The 19016-nt window shown below is 40.2% G+C and overlaps 1 protein-coding gene across 22 annotated transcripts in view; it reads left to right on the top strand.

The window, feature by feature from the left end:
• Window positions 1-19016, top strand: part of plekha6 (pleckstrin homology domain containing A6) — a 312036-nt gene that overhangs the window by 71559 nt on the left and 221461 nt on the right. For 19 of the 22 annotated variants that reach the window (XM_018091023.2, XM_012955648.3, XM_012955680.3 and 16 more), the window contains 2 exon segments: window positions 16052-16227; window positions 18521-18931. In XM_018091023.2, the coding sequence (XP_017946512.1) occupies window positions 16052-16227; window positions 18521-18931 (587 nt within the window). 22 annotated transcript variants of the gene reach the window in all.

Here is a 19016-nt window from a genome sequence, read left to right on the forward strand (position 1 = left end):
GGAAGCTCCGTTCCTCTAATCTAAAGGGGTGACCTCTGGTGCGTTGATTGTTTTTATGGGAAAAAAGAACATCCCCCATCTGCCTATAATCCCCTCTAACTTGTACAGAGTAATCATGTCCCCTCGCAAGCGCCTCTTTTCCAGAGAAAACAACCTCAACCTTGACAGTCTCACCTCATAGTTTAAATCTTCCATCCCCTTTACCAGTTTAGTTGCACGTCTCTGCACTCTCTCCAGCTCATTAATATCCCTCTTAAGGACTGGAGCCCAAAACTGCACTGCATACTCAAGGTGAGGCCTTACCAGGGACCTATAAAGGGGCAAAATTATGTTCTCATCCCTTGAGTCAATGCCCTTTTTTATACAAGACAGCACTTTATTTGCTTTAGTAGCCACAGAATGACACTGCCTGGAATTAGACAATTTGTTATCAACAAAAACCCCTAGATCCTTCTCCATAAGGATACCCCCAACACACTACCATTCAGTAGATAGTTCGCGTTTATATTATTCCTACCAAAATGCATAACTTTGCACTTATCAACATTGAACCTCATTTTCCAGTTTGCTGCCCAGTTTTCCAATTTTGTCAAATCGCTCTGCAAAGCGGCAGCATCCTGCATGGAACTTATAGTTTTGCACAATTTTGTGTCATCAGCAAAAATAGAGACAGTACTCTCTATGCCCCCCTCCAGGTCATTAATAAACAAGTTAAAAAGCAAAGGACTAAGGACTGACCCCTGCGGTACTCCACTAACCACACTGGTCCAATTAGAAAATGTTCCATTTACCACCACTCTTTGTACTCTATCCTTCAGCCAGTTCTCTATCCAATTACAAATATTATGTTCTAGGCCAATATTCCATAATTTGATCATTAACCTTCTGTGAGGTACAGTATCAAACGCTTTAGCAAAGTCCAAGTAGATGACATCAACTGCCATTCCAGCATCGAGGTTCCTACTCACCTCCTCATAAAAGGCGACTAAATTAGTCTGGCAAGATCTGTTACGCATAAAACCATGCTGGCACAAACTAATAGTATTGTGAACTGCAATGTATTCAAGTACCCTATCCCTTATTACCCCTTCCAATATTTTTCCTACTACTGATGTCAGACTAACAGGCCTACATGCTTAAGTAAACCTATACATATTGGGCATCAAACTGTTCAGTGGACCCCTGGCATTCATATTTAGGGTGTTTTATTTGGTTACTTTATGACCTGTAGGAGATAAGATACTATAGACTGGAAGCTTTGAAGCGATTTTTAAAAAAAAATCACAAATTTTGATAAAAACCAATAACTTTAGGAAAGCATTGATAGTTTGGAGTAGACAGACAGTTGTGCCTATTCTATATTCCACAGAATCTGTTCTTTCCAAAAATGTACAATTTTCAGGGATAAACCTTATGTTAGTGGAATTTTTGGCCTTGAAACCTAAAGTATGCAGCTTTCTGGAGCAGTGCTTTGGAAATTTGGTAGTGTACTGCTGGGAGTTTTTGACGACTGGCGACTTGCGGGGGGGGGCTTGGGGGTGCTGCCGGCTGTGTCTATCTGCCGGCAGGTCTTCCGAATCGGGGCTTGCGGCAGGGAAGGGGTGCTGCCGGCTGAGTCTAACTGCCGACAGGTCTTCCAACTCGGCGGCGGATGTCGGCGGCGGGTTGCGCAGGGGGGGTTGCTGCCGGCTGTGTCTATCTGCCGGCAGTTCTTCCGAATCGGCAGCGGCTTACAGGGGGGGGGGTGCTGCCGGCTGTCGGCTGTGTCTATCTGCCTGCAGGTCTTCCGAATTGGCGCCGGCTTGCGCGCGCGGGGGGGTGCTGTTGATCTGTGGCAAGTATAGTGACAGTGCCGAGCGATCTGTTGCAAATATAGTGACAGTGCCGAGCGGCGGCAGCAGCAGGGGGTGGGGTTGCTGCCGGCAGTGGAGGACAATCTCTGACATGCTGTGGGGCGGGGGGGGAGACACTCTGTGACATGCTGGACAAGATGGCGGCGCCGTTCACTGAAACAAGTATGTAGGTTCTAGTATATGTATCTCTGTAAATCTTTCATTAGGCAAGCCAGGAGTATAGCGTTTTTACTCAGCAATAGTAGTACTATTTAATAGTGTGCTTCATAGATTTTGACTTTCCTTGTCCTTTAAAACTACATATATTTGGTATTGGCACGTTCAGGAGACATGGGACTTTCCAAATCAGTTGTATATTCGTGCATAAAATATTTTTTGTTTCTAGTAGGTGTGTTTATATTATGGAAAATTAGATTTTTTTTTTGCATTTTTAGACATTTAGAAGCCTATATCTTGTTACAGAATTGGAATTACACAAAAATTCTACCATATTTTGAAAGCTTAGGTTGAAAAAAACAATATATTGTTTTCCTGGGTAAACTCAAAGTCCCCCCGAGGAAAGGCCCCTAAAGTGAAACAGTGCAAAATGTTCAAAAACTGTCTGGCAAGACAAGTTCCGCTTTGACCAAAACGGCTGGCAGTAAAAGGATTAAAGCAGCACAACGCTTGTAAACCCCGCAGATTCCCCTAGGCAATGAGCTAGTACCGTATATACTCGAGTATAAGTCGATCCGAATATAAGCCGAAGTACCTTATTTTACCTAAGAAAACTGGAAAAACTTATTGACTCGAGTATAAGCCTAGGGTGGGAAATTCAGCAGCTACTGCTAAGTTTCAATAATCAAAATAAATATCAATAAAATTACATTAAATGAGGCATCAGTGGGTTATATGTTTTTGAATATTATTTCAAACAAAAACAGTAGACTAGCTCTGTAAGTGGAGAAGAGGGTCAACAAAAACAATATGGTATCAACAATGATACCTTAAGAGTACTACCCCCTTAGCTCAATCAGAAACCAAGCTAAAACACAAAGAGTTAAAATCCTTCAAAACTATATTATAGTTTATATAGAATATAAAGTGCAATGTCTAGTGCAGAATAGGACAGGTGAGGATGGTAGATTAAGATGAATTTGGGAGTGGGCCATGGCACTGGAGGGTCTGGTTGCAGGTGGCCTAATTTGCACACAAAGGACAGAGGGTGCTAGTCTGGAGGGACCCATAGCACCGACTCGAGTATAAGCCGAGGGTGACTTTTTCAGGACATTTTGGGTGCTGAAAAACTAGGCTTATAGTCGAGTATATACAGTAAGTACATACTTACTGATCGGGTCCCCAATCCTCCACGATCTGCTCCTCAACCAATGACAGCAGTGGACACGCGATGATGACGTGTCCACTGGTGTCCCTTTAAATAGCGCCCCCCAGTGTCGGATCCTTCATTCCTTCTGCACACGACCTACTGCTCCTGCTGCCTCACTGCGGTTCTCCTGTGGGATTGGTCACCTTTATTGCCTGCATTGAGTAAGTTAAATTACAGCACTACACCACAGTTTATTTTGCATATTTCTGTCTAAACTGTCCAAATTTTTTTTCAATATTTTATTTATTCTATCTTTCTCATTATCACACGCACACACACTTTCACACTTATGCAATTTTGTGGATTTTCGTTTTTTTTTCTTGCCTGAAAAAAAATGTTTTATTGCCATTTCGAATAGCATATTCGCTAACTGCACTGCACAATACCTTTTGCGTGTTATTTTGGCCTTTTTATTACATTTTCTGTTGCATTTTATTGCATTGCATTTTCAGTCGTTGTTCACTTGACTTTGTCTGTAAAACTAATTTGCCCGAGGCAAAATACTCAAACTGTGATTCTGACTACAAGAAACCAATGATTTTAGTGATTTTTTTGGGATTTTAGCAATTTTATTGCATTTCACATTGTTCTTTGGTTACTTGTCTTTGCACATGGACATTTTGTCTGCTGCATTTCAATTTGGCTTCATCTATACACCACATGGTTTGGTAAATGTATGCATATTGGGCATCTAACTGTTCAATAGACCCCTGACGTTCAAATTTAGAACATGTTTTATGTTGATACATTACAATATGTGGGGGTATATAATGGGGTAAAATGCAAGCTTTGTGACGATTTTCAGAAATGTCATAGAAATCGTTCTGTTTAGCATAGCTTTGTAGTTTGGTATTTTCCAGTAGAAAGATGTATTTACCCAATTTTATTTTGTCAGAATGTGTACTTATAATATAAAAATATATGGTTTTCTAGGGTCTCCGTACTGTTGGGGGTCTTATGGCACATAATACACATACCGGGTGCAATAATTGCACGAGCATGCGCATCATACAGTCATGGCCCAAATTGGGACATTAATTTAACATTGTGCCAACAATTTGGACCATGACTGTATGTGGAAATTCATATGCACTATTTTTATTTGCATGCCCCTGTACACCACATAGGTTTTTAAATCTATACATATAGGGCATCAAACTGTTCAGTAGACCCCTGGCGTTAATACTTAGAAAGGTTTATGTTTATACTCTACAAAATGTGGGGGTACATAATGGGGTAAAATGCAAGCTTTGTGAGGATTTTCAGAAATGTCATTAAAACCATTCTGTTTAGCTTAGCTTTGTAGTTTGGTATTTTGCAGTAGAAAGGTGTATTTACCCATTTTTGTTTTATCAGAATGTGTGCTTTCGGAAAATATATGGTTTTCTAGGGTCTCTGTACTGTTAGGGGGTCTTATGGCACATAATACACATACCAGGTGCAATAATTGCACAAGCCTGAGCGTCATATGTGAAAATTTATATGCACTATTTTTACTTAAGTGCTCCTGTACCCCACATAGTTTGATCCTATGCACAATGGATATCAAACTGTTCAGTGGACCCTTGGCTTTCATATGTAGGATGTGTTTTCTTGGTACCTAATGCTATGTGGGAGATATGGCGCTTGAAAGTGGAAGGTTTGATGCGATTTTCAGGTATTTCATCAAAACCACCAATTTTGGGAAAGCATTGCAACTCTGTAGTTTGGAGTAGATAGACATAGGTACCCATTTTGAATTCACACAAATGTGTATTTTCAGAAAATATATGGTTTTGGGGGGAGTGGGGCCGGCAATGTATTTTTTTGTGTATTTACCTCATAGAAAATGCAGTAAATGTAGTAAAAGAGATCTCCGGGGCAGTTTGTATGCACTTTCTTTTGGGCTCTCTAAATGCCAGATCCTATGCACAATGGGCATCAAACTGTTCGATGGATCCTTGGCTTTCATAGAATTTTTTCATAAATTCAGATAAGTGTTGCTGTTGGGTAATTAGGAGTTGGAAGACATGGTTACCCATTTCGGATTCAGCAGCATGTGTAGTTTCCAAAAATATATGGCTTTCTGGGGTAAACCTAATGTTCCAGGATTTTTTCTTTGGAATCTAACATTTGCCACATTCTGCTGTAATGCAGAATTGCTGGGAGTTTTTGATCTATAGAAGTCAGAAATCTCCATAAAATGATACATATCAGGTATTGGCATGTTTGGGAGACACAAGGCTTTCCAAATCAGTTGAATTTTTTCCATAAAATAAAAAATGTTTCTGGTATATCTATATCATGAAAAATATACATTTTTCTTTTTTTCTGTTTTTTTTGTATTTCGAACTCTAAATATTGTTCCAGAAGTGGAAATGCACAAAAACTCAGGCAGATTTGGAAATCTCAGGTTCTCCTGAAATGTCCCTAAAATGAGAGAGCACAGAATGTTTACAAAACGTCTGGCACTGAGGGGAACCGAAATGCTGGCACTTAAAGGGTTAAAACCAGGATCCCCAAACTTTGCACAGTGGTTTTTATTATATACAGTAACTGTGGTCCAAGGTTACAAAAAGTGGGTGGAGCCAACAGATCACGTAAGTTTGAAAAACGTGAAGTCACTGAATGAAATCTGAAGTTTGTTCTCAAACTTCCCTTTCTAGTTATGTTGGGTTGAAAACCCCAACATACTGTTCTTCGACTTTAGCTTATTCTTCCGCTTCTTCTTCTTAGCGCCCCCCATTTTCTAAACGCTACTCCTCCTACAGTTTTAGGGGTACAATACCCAAACTCCCCACACTTCTTCGCCCTATAGTGGAGCAGGTTGCTTGTGGTTTTCTAAGCGATTGCAATTTTTCCATTGACTTTAACAGGGAAGATTTTCAAACTGCTGCCGCACTTACAGCTTTGAAGCTACACCCCCCAAACATTAATCACATGATCATGGGGTCACCCCAAATGAAACAGCGACATTTGTTGGATGACCCCAAAGTGGGAGGGGCCAACAACAGCCAATCAAATTTTACCCATTGACTTTAATAGGGAAATTGAAACTGCTGCCAATCTTACAGCTTTGAGGCTACACTCCCCAAACTTGAATCACATAGTCATGGTGCCACCCCAAATGAAACAGAGACATTTGTTGGATGACCCCAAAGTGGGAGGGGCCAACAACAGCCAATCAATTTTTACCCATTGACTTTAATAGGGAAATTGAAACTGCTGCCAATCTTACAGCTTTGAGGCTTCACTCCCCAAACTTGAATCACACAGTCATGGGCTCAGCCTGAATCAAAATATGATGATTGTTGGATGCCCAAAAGTGGGCGGAGCTGTGAACAGCCAATTAGATTTTACCTATTGATTTGGCAGAAATTCAACCGGCTGCCATTCTCACAGTAATAACACCGGGGTTCCCAAAATTTGCAGAGTTAGGCACCAGGTAAGAAAAAGTGGGCGGGGCCACCAACAGCCAATCAGGGTTTACCTATTGAGTTTCAATGGGGAAATTCAACCTGCTGCCATTCTCACAGTACTAACCCCAGGGTCCCCAAACTTTTCACAGTTGGTCACTAGGGGACTGCAGTTTTAGTTTTGAAAAGTGGGCGGAGCCACCAACAGCCAATCAGATTTCACCTATTGACTTTTAATGGGGAAATTCAACCTGCTGCCTTTCTCACAGTATTAACACCAGGGCCCCCAAACTTTTCACAGTTGGTCACTAGGGGACTGCAGTATTAATTTTGAAAAGTGGGTGGAGCCACCAATAGCCAATCAGATTTCACCTATTGAATTTTACTGGTTATGTGTCAGGGTTCCCAAACTTTCAGTCAGTCACTGGGTGACTTCGTACTCAAGGTTAGAAAAAGTGGGCGGGGCCGCAAAAGCCAATCACATATCTTTCATTGTTTTCAGTGGGGAAATTTTAACTGTTGCCATTCTCACATGATTAATGTCAGGGTCCCCAAACTTTGCACAGTTTGTCACTGGGTGACTATGTTCCAAGTTTAGAAAAGGGAGTGGGGCCAACAACAACCAATCATATTTCACTTATAGACTTCATATGTTTAAATTTAAACTGCTGCCATCCTTTAAATATTAATACTAAGGTCTCCAAACTTTGCAGAGCTAGTCACCAGGTAACTGCGGTTCAGAGTTAGAAAATGTGGGTGGAGCCACTAGCAGCCAATCAGATTTTAACTATTGGTTTTCAACGGGGAAATTCAACCTGATGCCATTCTCACAGTATTAACACCAGGGCCACTAGGGGACTGCATTTTTTTTAAAGTGGGTGGAGCCACCAACAGCCAATCAGACTTCACCTATTTAATTTTTTTGGTTTAAATTTAAAATGCTGCCTTTCTCACACTATTTATGTTAGGGTTCCCAAACTTCTCCCAAGTCAGTCACTGGCTGACTACATATTCAGGGTTAGAACAAGTGGGCAGAGCCACCAACAGCCAACCCATTTCCACCCATTAAATTTCATTGGTTTATATTTAACTGATGCCATTATTTAAGTATTAATTCCAGATACTTAAACTTTCCAGAGTTGTTATACTTTCCAGAGTTACTCACTGGGTATTTGCCATTCAAAGTTAGAAAAAAGTGGGAGGAGGCACCAACAGCCAATCACATTTCACCTATTTACTTTCAATGGTTACATAGTTACATAGGATTGAAAAAAGACCATTGTCCATCAAGTTCAACCCATCCGAGTAAACCCAGCACACAACCTAAACTAACCAATCTATACACTCACATACATAAACTATATATACAACCAGTAATACTAACTGTAGATATTAGTATCACAATAGCCTTGGATATTCTGCTTGTTCAAAAACTCATCCAGGCCCCTCTTAAAGGCATTAACAGAGTCTGCCATTACCACATCACTAGGAAGGGCATTCCACAGCCTCACTGCCCTCACCGTGAAAAACCACCTACGCTGCTTCAAATGGAAGCTCTGTTCCTCTAATCTATAGGGGTGACCTCTGGTGCGCTGATTGTTTTTATGGGAAAAAAGAACATCCCCCAACTGCCTATAATCCCCTCTAATGTACTTGTACAGAGTAATCATGTCCCCTCGCAAGCGCCTCTTTTCCAGAGAAAACAACCCCAACCTCGACAGTCTAACCTCATAGCTTAAATCTTCCATCCCCTTTACCAGTTTAGTTGCACGTCTCTGCACTCTCTCCAGCTCATTAATATCCTTCTTAAGGACTGGAGCCAAAAACTGCACTGCATACTCAAGGTGAGGCATTACCAGGGACCTATAAAGAGGCAAAAATATGTTCTCATCCCTTGAGTCAATACCCTTTTTTTATACAAGACAGCACTTTATTTGCTGTAGTAGCCACAGAATGACACTGCCTGGAATTAGACAACTTGTGATCTACAAAAACCCCTAGATCCTTCTCCATTAAGGATGCCCCCAACACACTACCATTCAGTAGATAGTTCGCGTTTATATTATTTCTACCAAAGTGCATAACTTTGCACTTGTCAACATTGAACCTCATTTTCCAGTTTGCTGCCCAGTTTTCCAATTTTGTCAAATTGCTCTGCAAAGCGGCAGCATCCTGCATGGAACTTATAGTTTTGCAATGGTGAAGTGTAAAATGCTGTCAGTCTCACAATTTTTATGCCTAAATCCCCAAACTTTACACAGTTGGTCACCGTGGGACTGCAGTTCAAAAATAGATTCCATCCATTGAATTTTATTGGTTTAAATTTAGAATGCTGTCATACTCACACTATTTATGCCAGGGTGCCCACTGTTTGTCACTGGGTGACTTTAACTCAAGGTTAGAAAAAGTCGGCACACCCACCAACCACCAATCAAAATGTATCTATTGACTTTTATTGGTTTAAATTTAAACTGCTGCCGTTCTGTAACTATTAATCCTAGGGCCCCTAAACTTTGCAGAGTTAGTCGCTGGGTAACTGCAGTTCTAGGTTAGAAAAAGTGGGTGGGGCCACCAGTCAGATGTAACTTGACTTTCAGTGGGGAAATTTAAATTGCTGCCATTCAGACACTATTAAAACCAGGGTCCCCAAACTTTGCACAGTGGTTTTACTATATAACTGTGGTCCAAGATTAGAAAAAGTGGGCAGAGCCAACAACAGATCAGATTTCATTCAGTGACTTCACGTTTTTCAACCCAACATGAAGTTTGTTCTCAAACTTCCCTTTCTAGTTCTTCTTATTCTTACTGCCCCCCCATTTTCTAAACGCTACTCCTCCTATAGTTTTAGGGGTACAACACCCAGACTCTCCACACTTGTTTGCCCTATTGCGGAGCAGGTTGCTTGTGCTTTTCTAAGCAATCCTGCACTCTGTGTTTTTGTGAAGCCACTTCAAACACCCCAATTTTTTCATTGACTTTGACAGGGAAGATTTTCAAACTGCTGCTACAGCTTTGAAGCTACACTCCAAAAACTTGAATAACATATTCATGGGGTTACCCTGAACAAAACAGCGACATTTGTTGGATGACCCAAAGTGGGAGGAGCCAACAACAGCCAACCAAATTTCACAATTGACTTAAATGGTGAAATTTAAACTGCTGCCAATCTTACAGCTTTGAGGCTACACTCACCAAACTTAAATCACATAATCATGTAATCATGTAAAATGCTGTCAGTCCCACAATTTTTATGCTTGAGTCCCCAAACTTTGCATAGTTTGTCACTGGGGGACTGTAGTTCAAAAATAGGAAAAGTAGGTTGGAAGATTTTCATCCATTGAATTTCATTGGTTTAAAATCAAAATGCTGTCACATTACACTATTTATTCCAGGGTGCCCAAATTTTGCAGTTTGTCACTGGGTGACTTCGACTCAAGGTTAGAAAAAGGTTGCACAACCACCATTTACAATTCACTTGTTGACTTTTATTAATTTAAATTTAAACTGCTGCTGTTCTTTAACTATTAATCCTAGGATCCCTAAACTTTGTAGAGTTAGTTATTGGGGAAATTTAATTTGCTGTCATTCAGACACTGTTAAAACCAGGGCCCAAAACTTTGCACAGTGGTTTTTACTATATAACTGTGGTCCAAGGTTAGAAAAACTGGGTGGAGCCAACAAAAGCCAATCAGATTTCGTTTTTCAAACCAACATGAATTTTGTTCTCAAACTTCCCTTTCTAGTCTACAATGGTGTTGTTGAATAGTCCTGGCTATATTCTAATAAATGATCATTTTAAGGTGAACTACCCTTATGATGGAGCTAGCCACACTGAAACATTCAGGTAAAATAAGCAGAAGCACTGATCGAATTATTGGGCAGATTCCAGTTTGGTCATTTAGACCCGAACACTTGGTACTCGCCAGTTTTTACAAAAATCAGTGTTGCCCAACTGTATTCCTTTTTGCGGTTGTACATTATTTGCATTTATTCTGTAGAACTGCTTCTCGTGCAAGAATGAAAATGACTGTTGAATGATTCTGGAGGGGGGGGGGAGGTTCTCCTTTAGTATTCTATTGAATCTTTTAATAGACTGTTCAAACAGTTCTAATGGTGGCCATACATGCAACGGGATAACATTATTTCCACAAAATTTAAAGTGTCACAGGAAAACATGTTTTTGTTTTTTTTTTTTACAAAATGCATCAGTTAATTGTGCTCTTCCAGCAGAATCTGTTTTTGAAAAGAGCAAGCACATTTTTTTTTTTAATTTTAAAAATTTGACTTAGGGCTAGACATATTCTTAGTTTTCCATGTGACCTCAGCTATGTGACTCAAAAATCACATCCCATGGCCCACCTAGTGGTAGATATGTGACTAGCATGCAATAGTAAAAATCCAACCCCGGCCCATCCAAGCCTAGACAAATCAAGACAGTTACATTAAGAAGGAGGAACCATAGCTCATCTGAAAGCAGTTCTGTCGTGTGGTGTTGGTCCTTCTTGAAAGGATCAGGTACAATGATCTACGATGGCTACCTACACACCAATATAACAACTAAAAATAATACATTTATTGGTTCAAGAAAGGTATTTTAAATAGTAGAATGAATGTGCCATAGATAGTCACATAGGGTTGAAAAAAGACCATCAAGTTCAACCCTTCCAAGTAAACTCAGCACACACAACCTATACTTACCAATCTATACTATCACATACATAAACGATATATACAAACATTAATACTAACTGTAGATATTAGTATCACAATAGCCTTGGATACTATGCTTGTTCAAGGTCTTGTCCAGGCCCCTCTTAAAGGCATTAACAGAATCTGCCATTACAACATCACTAGGAAGGGCATTCCACAATCTCACTGCCCTCACTGAAAAACCACCAACGCTGCTTCAAATTGAAACACTGTTCCTCTAATCTAAAGGGGTGGCCTCTGGTATGTTGATCATTTTTAAGGGAAATGAACACCCCCTATCTGCCTATAATCCCCTCTAATGTATTTATACAGTCTTATCATGTCCCCTTGCAAGCGCCTCTTTTCCAGAGAAAACAACCCCAACCTTGACAGTCTAACCTCATAGCTTAAATCTACCATCCCCTTTACCAGTTTAATTGCACATCTCTGCACTCTCTCCAGCTCAATAATATCCATCTTTAGGACTGGAGCCCAAAACTGCTCTGCATACTCAAGGTGCACCATACACTATGTAATTTAGTAATAAAAACGAACAAATCCCCTAGACTTTATTCATAGAAACAATCCACAAATTATAATAGTTACATAGTTACATAGGGTTGAAAAAAGACCTGTGTCCATCAAGTTCAACCCATCCAAGTAAACCCAGCACACCTAACCCACACCTACCAAGCTATACACTCACATACATAAACTATAAATACAACCACTAGTACTAACTGTAGATATTAGTATCACAATAGCCTTGGATATTCTGATTGATCAAGAACTCATCCAGGCCCCTCTTAAAGGCATTAACAGAATCTGCCATTACCACATCACTAGGAAGGGCATTCTATAACCTCACTGCCCTCACCGTGATGCTACAGGAAACGCATTTAATAGGAAGCAACATTTTAGCACTAAAAAGGCCATGGATAGGTTCGACTTACCACTCCTTGTATTCAAGCTACTCTAGAGGTGTTTCCATACTAATATGCAAAACCTGTCCATTCGTGACAGAGACACTTATCTCTGACAGAAACGGCAAATATATTATATTACATGGTACAATACAGGGGAAAAAGATTACTATAGTAAATTTATATATCCCACACCCATTTGCCGAAGAACCCTTAAGAGAAGTGATGAACAAAACTTTAACCCTCCCAATGGCGCCAATACTGCTAATGGGAGACTTTAATGCCGTGATAGATGCAAAAATAGATAAACTAAACCCCCCCCCCCAGGGTTAATACACCAGCATTCAACAAATGGTTTTCTGGTTTCCAATTAATAGACCTCTGGAGAGTACGTAACCCAGGAGTCAAGCAATACACTTGTTATTCACCTGGCTCCAATAATATGTCTAGAATTGCCTTAGCTTTGGGCTGTGATGAAATGAATACAAAAGGTTGAGATACTTCCCAGAGGCATATCAGACCACTCTCCCATAGTAACCACTATACTTATTTCCCCAACCCCAGCAGATCGGATATGGAGACTCAGCCCTTACTGGGCATCCCATACCCAACTAAACAAAACTATCCACAACAGCATAGAAACATTTCTCGAAACAAATAAAGATGAAGTACCTCCAGAGGTCACTTGGGATGCTTTCAAAGCATACATTAGAGGGGTCTTTATTTTTAATATTAAAGCACTGGAAAGTAACCTAAGAACTGAAATAACAATGAAATCCCAAAAGGTACATGAAACAGAAGCAGCCTACACAGCACACCCAGACACACAAACCCAGCAAGCATGGACAGAAAGCCAAAGAGACCTCAACCTAGCCCAATTAGAGCTCACAAAGAAACACATGCTATACCAAAAAGCAGGAGTCTTTGACCATGGAGACAAAAATGGCAAACTATTAGCACTCCTCTCCAAAGACAACTCTGCTACCATGCTTATCCCGGCGATTAAGCTGTCTAATGGGGAAATAACTTCCTCCCCAGAGGAAATAAATAAAAGGTTTACAGAATTTTACTCAGATCTATATACTTCCACATTGCAAGTTTCACCTGCAGAGATACAAGGCTTCTTAAGAGACATAGATATTCCTAAACTAGACACACAAACCCCCCAATATCTAGCTACAGAAATAACGCTAGCTGAAGTAGAAACTCCCCATAGGAGCCTCCCCTACCTAACTCAATGAAGGAGACCCTTATTATCTTAATTCTAAAACCAGGCAAGGACCCCCTACATTGCTCCTCCTATAGGCCAATCTCGCTTATCAATGCAGACGCTAAAATCCTAGCAAAGATACTAGCCACCAGAATTGCTCAAAATCTTTCCAAGGTAATTTCCCCAGACCAAACAGGCTTTATGCCCGGGCGCACAACAGACATCAACATAAGAAGGCTATTTACAAACATTTTGACAAACCATGACAACCCAGGTAGTAGACTGGTAGCCTCCTTAGACAACATGAAGGCTTTCGATTCAGTGGAATGGGAATACTTATGGGCCACAATGAAACGGAATACATCCTACATACATCAACTGGGTAAAAGTGCTATACCACCTCCCAGTAGCCAAAGTAAGAACTAATACTAAGTTATCCACACCCCTCACTATAAGTAGTAAGTAGGGGCACCAGACAGGGATGCCCCCTCTCCCCACTTCTATTCGCACTTGCAATGGAACCCATGGCCTGTCGCATAAAAGCCCAAAACAACATAGAAGGTCTGAAACTGGGCTCCAACAAAGAAATCATCTCGATGTACGCAGATGACACCCTCATTTATTTACCTAACTCAGAACATGCACTAGAAATGGTACTGCAGGTAATCAATTCCCATACTAATTACTCTGGCCTAAAAATCAACTGGGAAAAATCAGTGCTCTTCTCAATAGACCCTCGACCACCAGATGCTCCCACTCAGACTAAAGGTCTACAATGGGTAGAGTCCTTTAAATACCTGGGAATTTGGATACACACCAACCTAAATAAATTCGAAGAACTCAACATACACCCAGTTCTTAAACTAATAGAAAAAAAATTGAACAATGGGCAAATCTACCCCTGTCACTAATAGGTCGTATAAACCTGTTTAAGATGGTAATTCTCCCCAAACTGACCTACATCTTTAGACAAGCCCCAACTGTCCTACACCCCCGAGAATAGCCCTCACAACCCTGCAACTCCCTACAAATAAAGGAGGACTAGCGGCTCCAAACCTATTTTTATACTATCTTGCAGCGCAACTTACAACAGCCAGAAACTGGACAGTACCCACCCTAACCAATGCCGCAACCATCCTGAAAGCCCAAGTAATAGGCTCACTGGAAGAACTAAAAAACCTCTTATATAGAGGCACTAAATATACAAAAAAAGCTTCTCCGCTAATGAAAGCAACTGTGAGAGCATGGCAAACCGCAAATAGTTTTTACCCCAAGCCCCAACAACATTACTCCACATATATGCCACTATGGCACAATCCTCACCTAAAACACTTCAGATCAATCCCAGACCCACAATTATGGGCACAATACAATATAAAATATCTGGCAGATATCATGGAAAATGGTACAATACTTACCTATCAACAACTTAAACAAAAATTCTCGCTTTCTAACAAGATGCTCTTTAGATACCTACAACTAAGGCATGCTGGGGAGGCCCAATTCGGCCGTATGCCAATTGATACAACCCCAAGACAAACAGAAATAAGAACGCATGTGGAAATCCTTAAGAAACCACTATCGAGCTTCTATGCACAATTATTGCAAGTTGGTAGCACATTTCTGAATAGGCTGTACACGAAATGGCAGAATGACATCCCCCAGTTTACAACAGAACAATGGATGGACACTTTAGACTCTGCCTTCAAAGGGGTCATTAGCAGTAAAGACAAGATGACTCAATTAAACTACCTACACAGAACCTATCTTACCCCACAGAGGCTACACAATTTGAATCCCAAATTATCCCAGAACTGCCCTAGATGCCAATATGCCCCGCAAGTTTTATCCATATGACCTGGGAATGCCCTAAAATCAAACGTTTCTGGGGAAAGGTAATACAGTTGATAAAAGAAAAAACAGGCATAATACTTCCAATGGATCCCAAAATTACACTACTCAACCAAGTAGAAGAAATATCACCAAGAAGGGCACAAAGAACATTATTGTCAATACTATATATGTACGCAAAAAAATCAATTGCAATCCACTGGAAATCCAGCGGAGCTCCATCTATTCACTCCTGGGAACAGTTAATAGAAAAGTCCATTCCACTTTATAAACTCACCTATATGAGAAGAGGTTGTCCAGACAAATTTTATAAAGTATGGGAACCCTGGTTAGATGTAGACCCAGCAGTAGACTAAACCCCTATATGATATAACCAAACAGAACGACACTAAACATACACTGAATGGTACCTCCCTCTAAATAAAGACACCATATAGAAATAGTAAGGAATTAGACACCATCAAGGTTAATTTGGTTATAAATTTTATTTTTTGTTTTTTTTATTTTCAATGTTAAACATGGCATGTATAATACTATTACTTTGTTTTATTACATGTAACTAAACACTGTAAATTGCAATCCTAACAACGCTTGTAACACAACTATGTGTAATGCTTTGAAATGCTTAATAAAAGAATTGTTAAAAAAAACAAACAAACAAACAAATCCTATATGTTAAGTATATTATACACTAGTTGCCTTGTTTATTTTTAGATGTGCATTACTCAATCACTTTATAACATTTCTGTATCTTGTTCCTTTAGGTGACAGTATGCTGTATAGGGGGCGTCTCTCTCAATAACACAGCCCCTATCTCTCGGCAGGCAGAGCATGCTGGGATTCGAACTTATTTCTTTAGTGCAGAAAACAGAGAGGAGCAGGAGTCGTGGATATGCGTGATGGGGGAAGCATCACAGGTTCAAAACCTGGCCACTCCTAGGTCAGTGATGCATAGTTTTTTAAAGTACTTCACAAACTATTCTTCAGCCTTAGTGAGGTTTATAAAACCTAAGGATAAAGATATTTCACTTCTGTGAAAGTATTGTTAAAATCAAATTAAATAACTTTTTCACAAGCTGTTTTTATACCTTCAAATGAAGGTATATACAGTTCAAGATTAATTGGTTCCTGATAGGTCATTAAAACTTATGCAAATGACTGCAGTAACCAAATGACTTTTAGCAAAAGCACTACTAAGCATATTTTTTATCTCACATTGGAGATGAATATCTCAAATAGGAAATGTAATTATGCTAAAATCCACAAAATATCTTCTTATGCGGCTAAGATGTTCCTGACTATTAGAATGCCAAAACTTTAGATGCTGTATATAGTATATAATTATAGCGGAAAATCATATTACAAATGTTTATTGGGCCTTATGATCCTAATGTGTTAAGATACCTTTCAACTTTTTGTTACTTCTGCTCTTCTCCTTTTATCTCCCTCTTAAAGGTCTAAATTAATTTTCTTGTGTGATTTTTTGGTATTTTTTGTACTTTACCCTCCTGGTTTCTTCTCCTTTTTTTTGTTTCCTGTTCTCTTTTCCTCTCCCCAGTGTTATCATTCTGTGCTATCATTCTTTCTGTTTCATCCCTCTAGCATTCCTTTTGCTCTTCATAATTTTATTTCTTGTTTGTTCTTTTGCTTGCTCCTCCCCTTATTATTTCCTTGTACTTACTGTTCAGTACTGTTCTTTGCTGTTGTTTTACATTCTTCAACTCTTACCCTTTTGTTCTCTCCTTACCACTACAAATTAATTTTTTATACTTCTTGCTTCACTCCCTTTAGTGCAGCCCATGTTCTCTTCTATCACTTTAAAATCAGCACACCAGTGTTACTACATAGTAACATAGTAAGTTGGGTTGAAAAAAGACATATGTCCATCAAGTTCAACCATAATGCCTATATATAACCTGCCTAACTACTAGTTGATCCAGAGGAAGGCAAAAAAACCCCATCTGAAGCCTCTCTAATTTGCCGCAGAGGGGAAAAAATTCCTTCCTGACTCCAAGATGGCAATCGGACCAGTCCCTGGATCAACTAGTACTAAGAGCTATCTCCCATAACCCTGTATTCCCTCACTTGTACTGAGAGCTATCTCCCATACCCCTGTATTACTGTTATTGTTACTTTTAATAACTTATTTTAATATTAAGACTATCTTGTATTCATTTTCCAGTCTCTCATTTAAACCACGGCCAAGTTGCTAGTTTAAATGTAACCAGATAGCAGCTAAAATTGCAAAGTAGCGACCTGCTACTTTGTGGTAGCACTGCCACCTGACCCAAAATGCAAAATAATACTTAAAGGAGAAGGAAAGGCTAAGTCACTTGGGGTGCTAAAATGTTAGGCACCCCCTAGTGACTTTAATCGCTTACCTTGTACCCCGGGCTGGTGCCCCTGTTAGGAGAAAATAGCACCAGCCCGGGGTACCTGTAGCGATGCGCTTCCTCCTTCCGGCTTCGTTTCGCCTCGACTACATGATAGGCACATGTGCAGTAGAGTGAAAAGCCGACTTCTCTGTTAAAGTTTGGCTTTTCACTCTACTGCGCATGCGTGCGCTCGTGAAGACGGAAGGAGAAAGCGCTGCAGGTACCCCGGGCTAGTGCTGTTCTCTCTGAATAGGGGCACTAGCCCTGGCGAAAAGGTGTGCGATTCAAGTCACTAGGGGGTGCCTAACATTTTGGCACCCACAAGTGACTTTGCCTTTCCTTCTCCTTTAATGCAATAGCTAATTGCATTGCATACTGTTCATAGACAAAGTGCCCATAGCCCATCTGCACTGATTTTATTTTTTTGGGGGGGGCGGGGTGATATCATTTACGTAAACCATCTCCTGCACCATATACATGTTTGTGTGTGGTTAATACAGTTTACTAAACTCTGCAGTATAATGTATACTGGCCTGTTTGGATGGCTATAAAATGCATTTCTTTACACTTTCATTATCTCCTTTCCAGCAGCTCCAGTTTTATCACATTATTACTAAATACTTTCATACTTGAACAAATTGTTCTAGTACAGAAAAGAGCTTGGTAAATTGGCCATTGTTACTGCTTGTTAAAAAATACTGATGTTTAATGTATAAGACCCTATGACTTTCAACTCTTAAAGAGCAAGCATGGTAATTGTAAGGTACAAAGATTTTTCTACAAATATTTTTTTCTGTAAATCATAAAATGTAAATTATCGATTTAGAAATGACTCCCATCATACCATGCTATCTGCAGGATGGAAAAACAGGACAGTGAGAACATACCATCAACAAAAGATCGTGAACCTGAGACCAGAAGTCGTGGGGAGGGAGATGGGAGAGGTTCTGAAAAATTTGAGAATAGGTCAGAATGCAAGCAGGAGTTTCTGACCAAAGTTAATGGGAGGGGGGTTCCTCCAGATAGACCCCCTGACCTGCAGCCACCCAGGCACTTTCCTGAAGGGGAACAACCACCACAGCCCAATGGATGGGGTTTCCCCCCCTCTCCTGGCCGACCAGCAAGCACTGCCTTCTCAGAGGGCCAGAGGCGTGGTAACCTACCCCGAACTCACCCAGAAAAGGTAGCACAGAGGCAAAACTCTATGTCACAACTACAGCAGTGGGTTAACTTAAGGAGGGCAGCAGGTCCTACTGAGGAGATACAAAGGTAAGTAGACAGTGTGTGCATGAGAAAGATTGGAAATGTGATATGATATATTATCACTGTGAAAATGATAATGTTTGTGTGATGA

This window comes from Xenopus tropicalis, chromosome 2 (assembly GCF_000004195.4).
Source record: "Xenopus tropicalis strain Nigerian chromosome 2, UCB_Xtro_10.0, whole genome shotgun sequence".
Lineage (NCBI taxonomy): Eukaryota > Metazoa > Chordata > Amphibia > Anura > Pipidae > Xenopus > Xenopus tropicalis.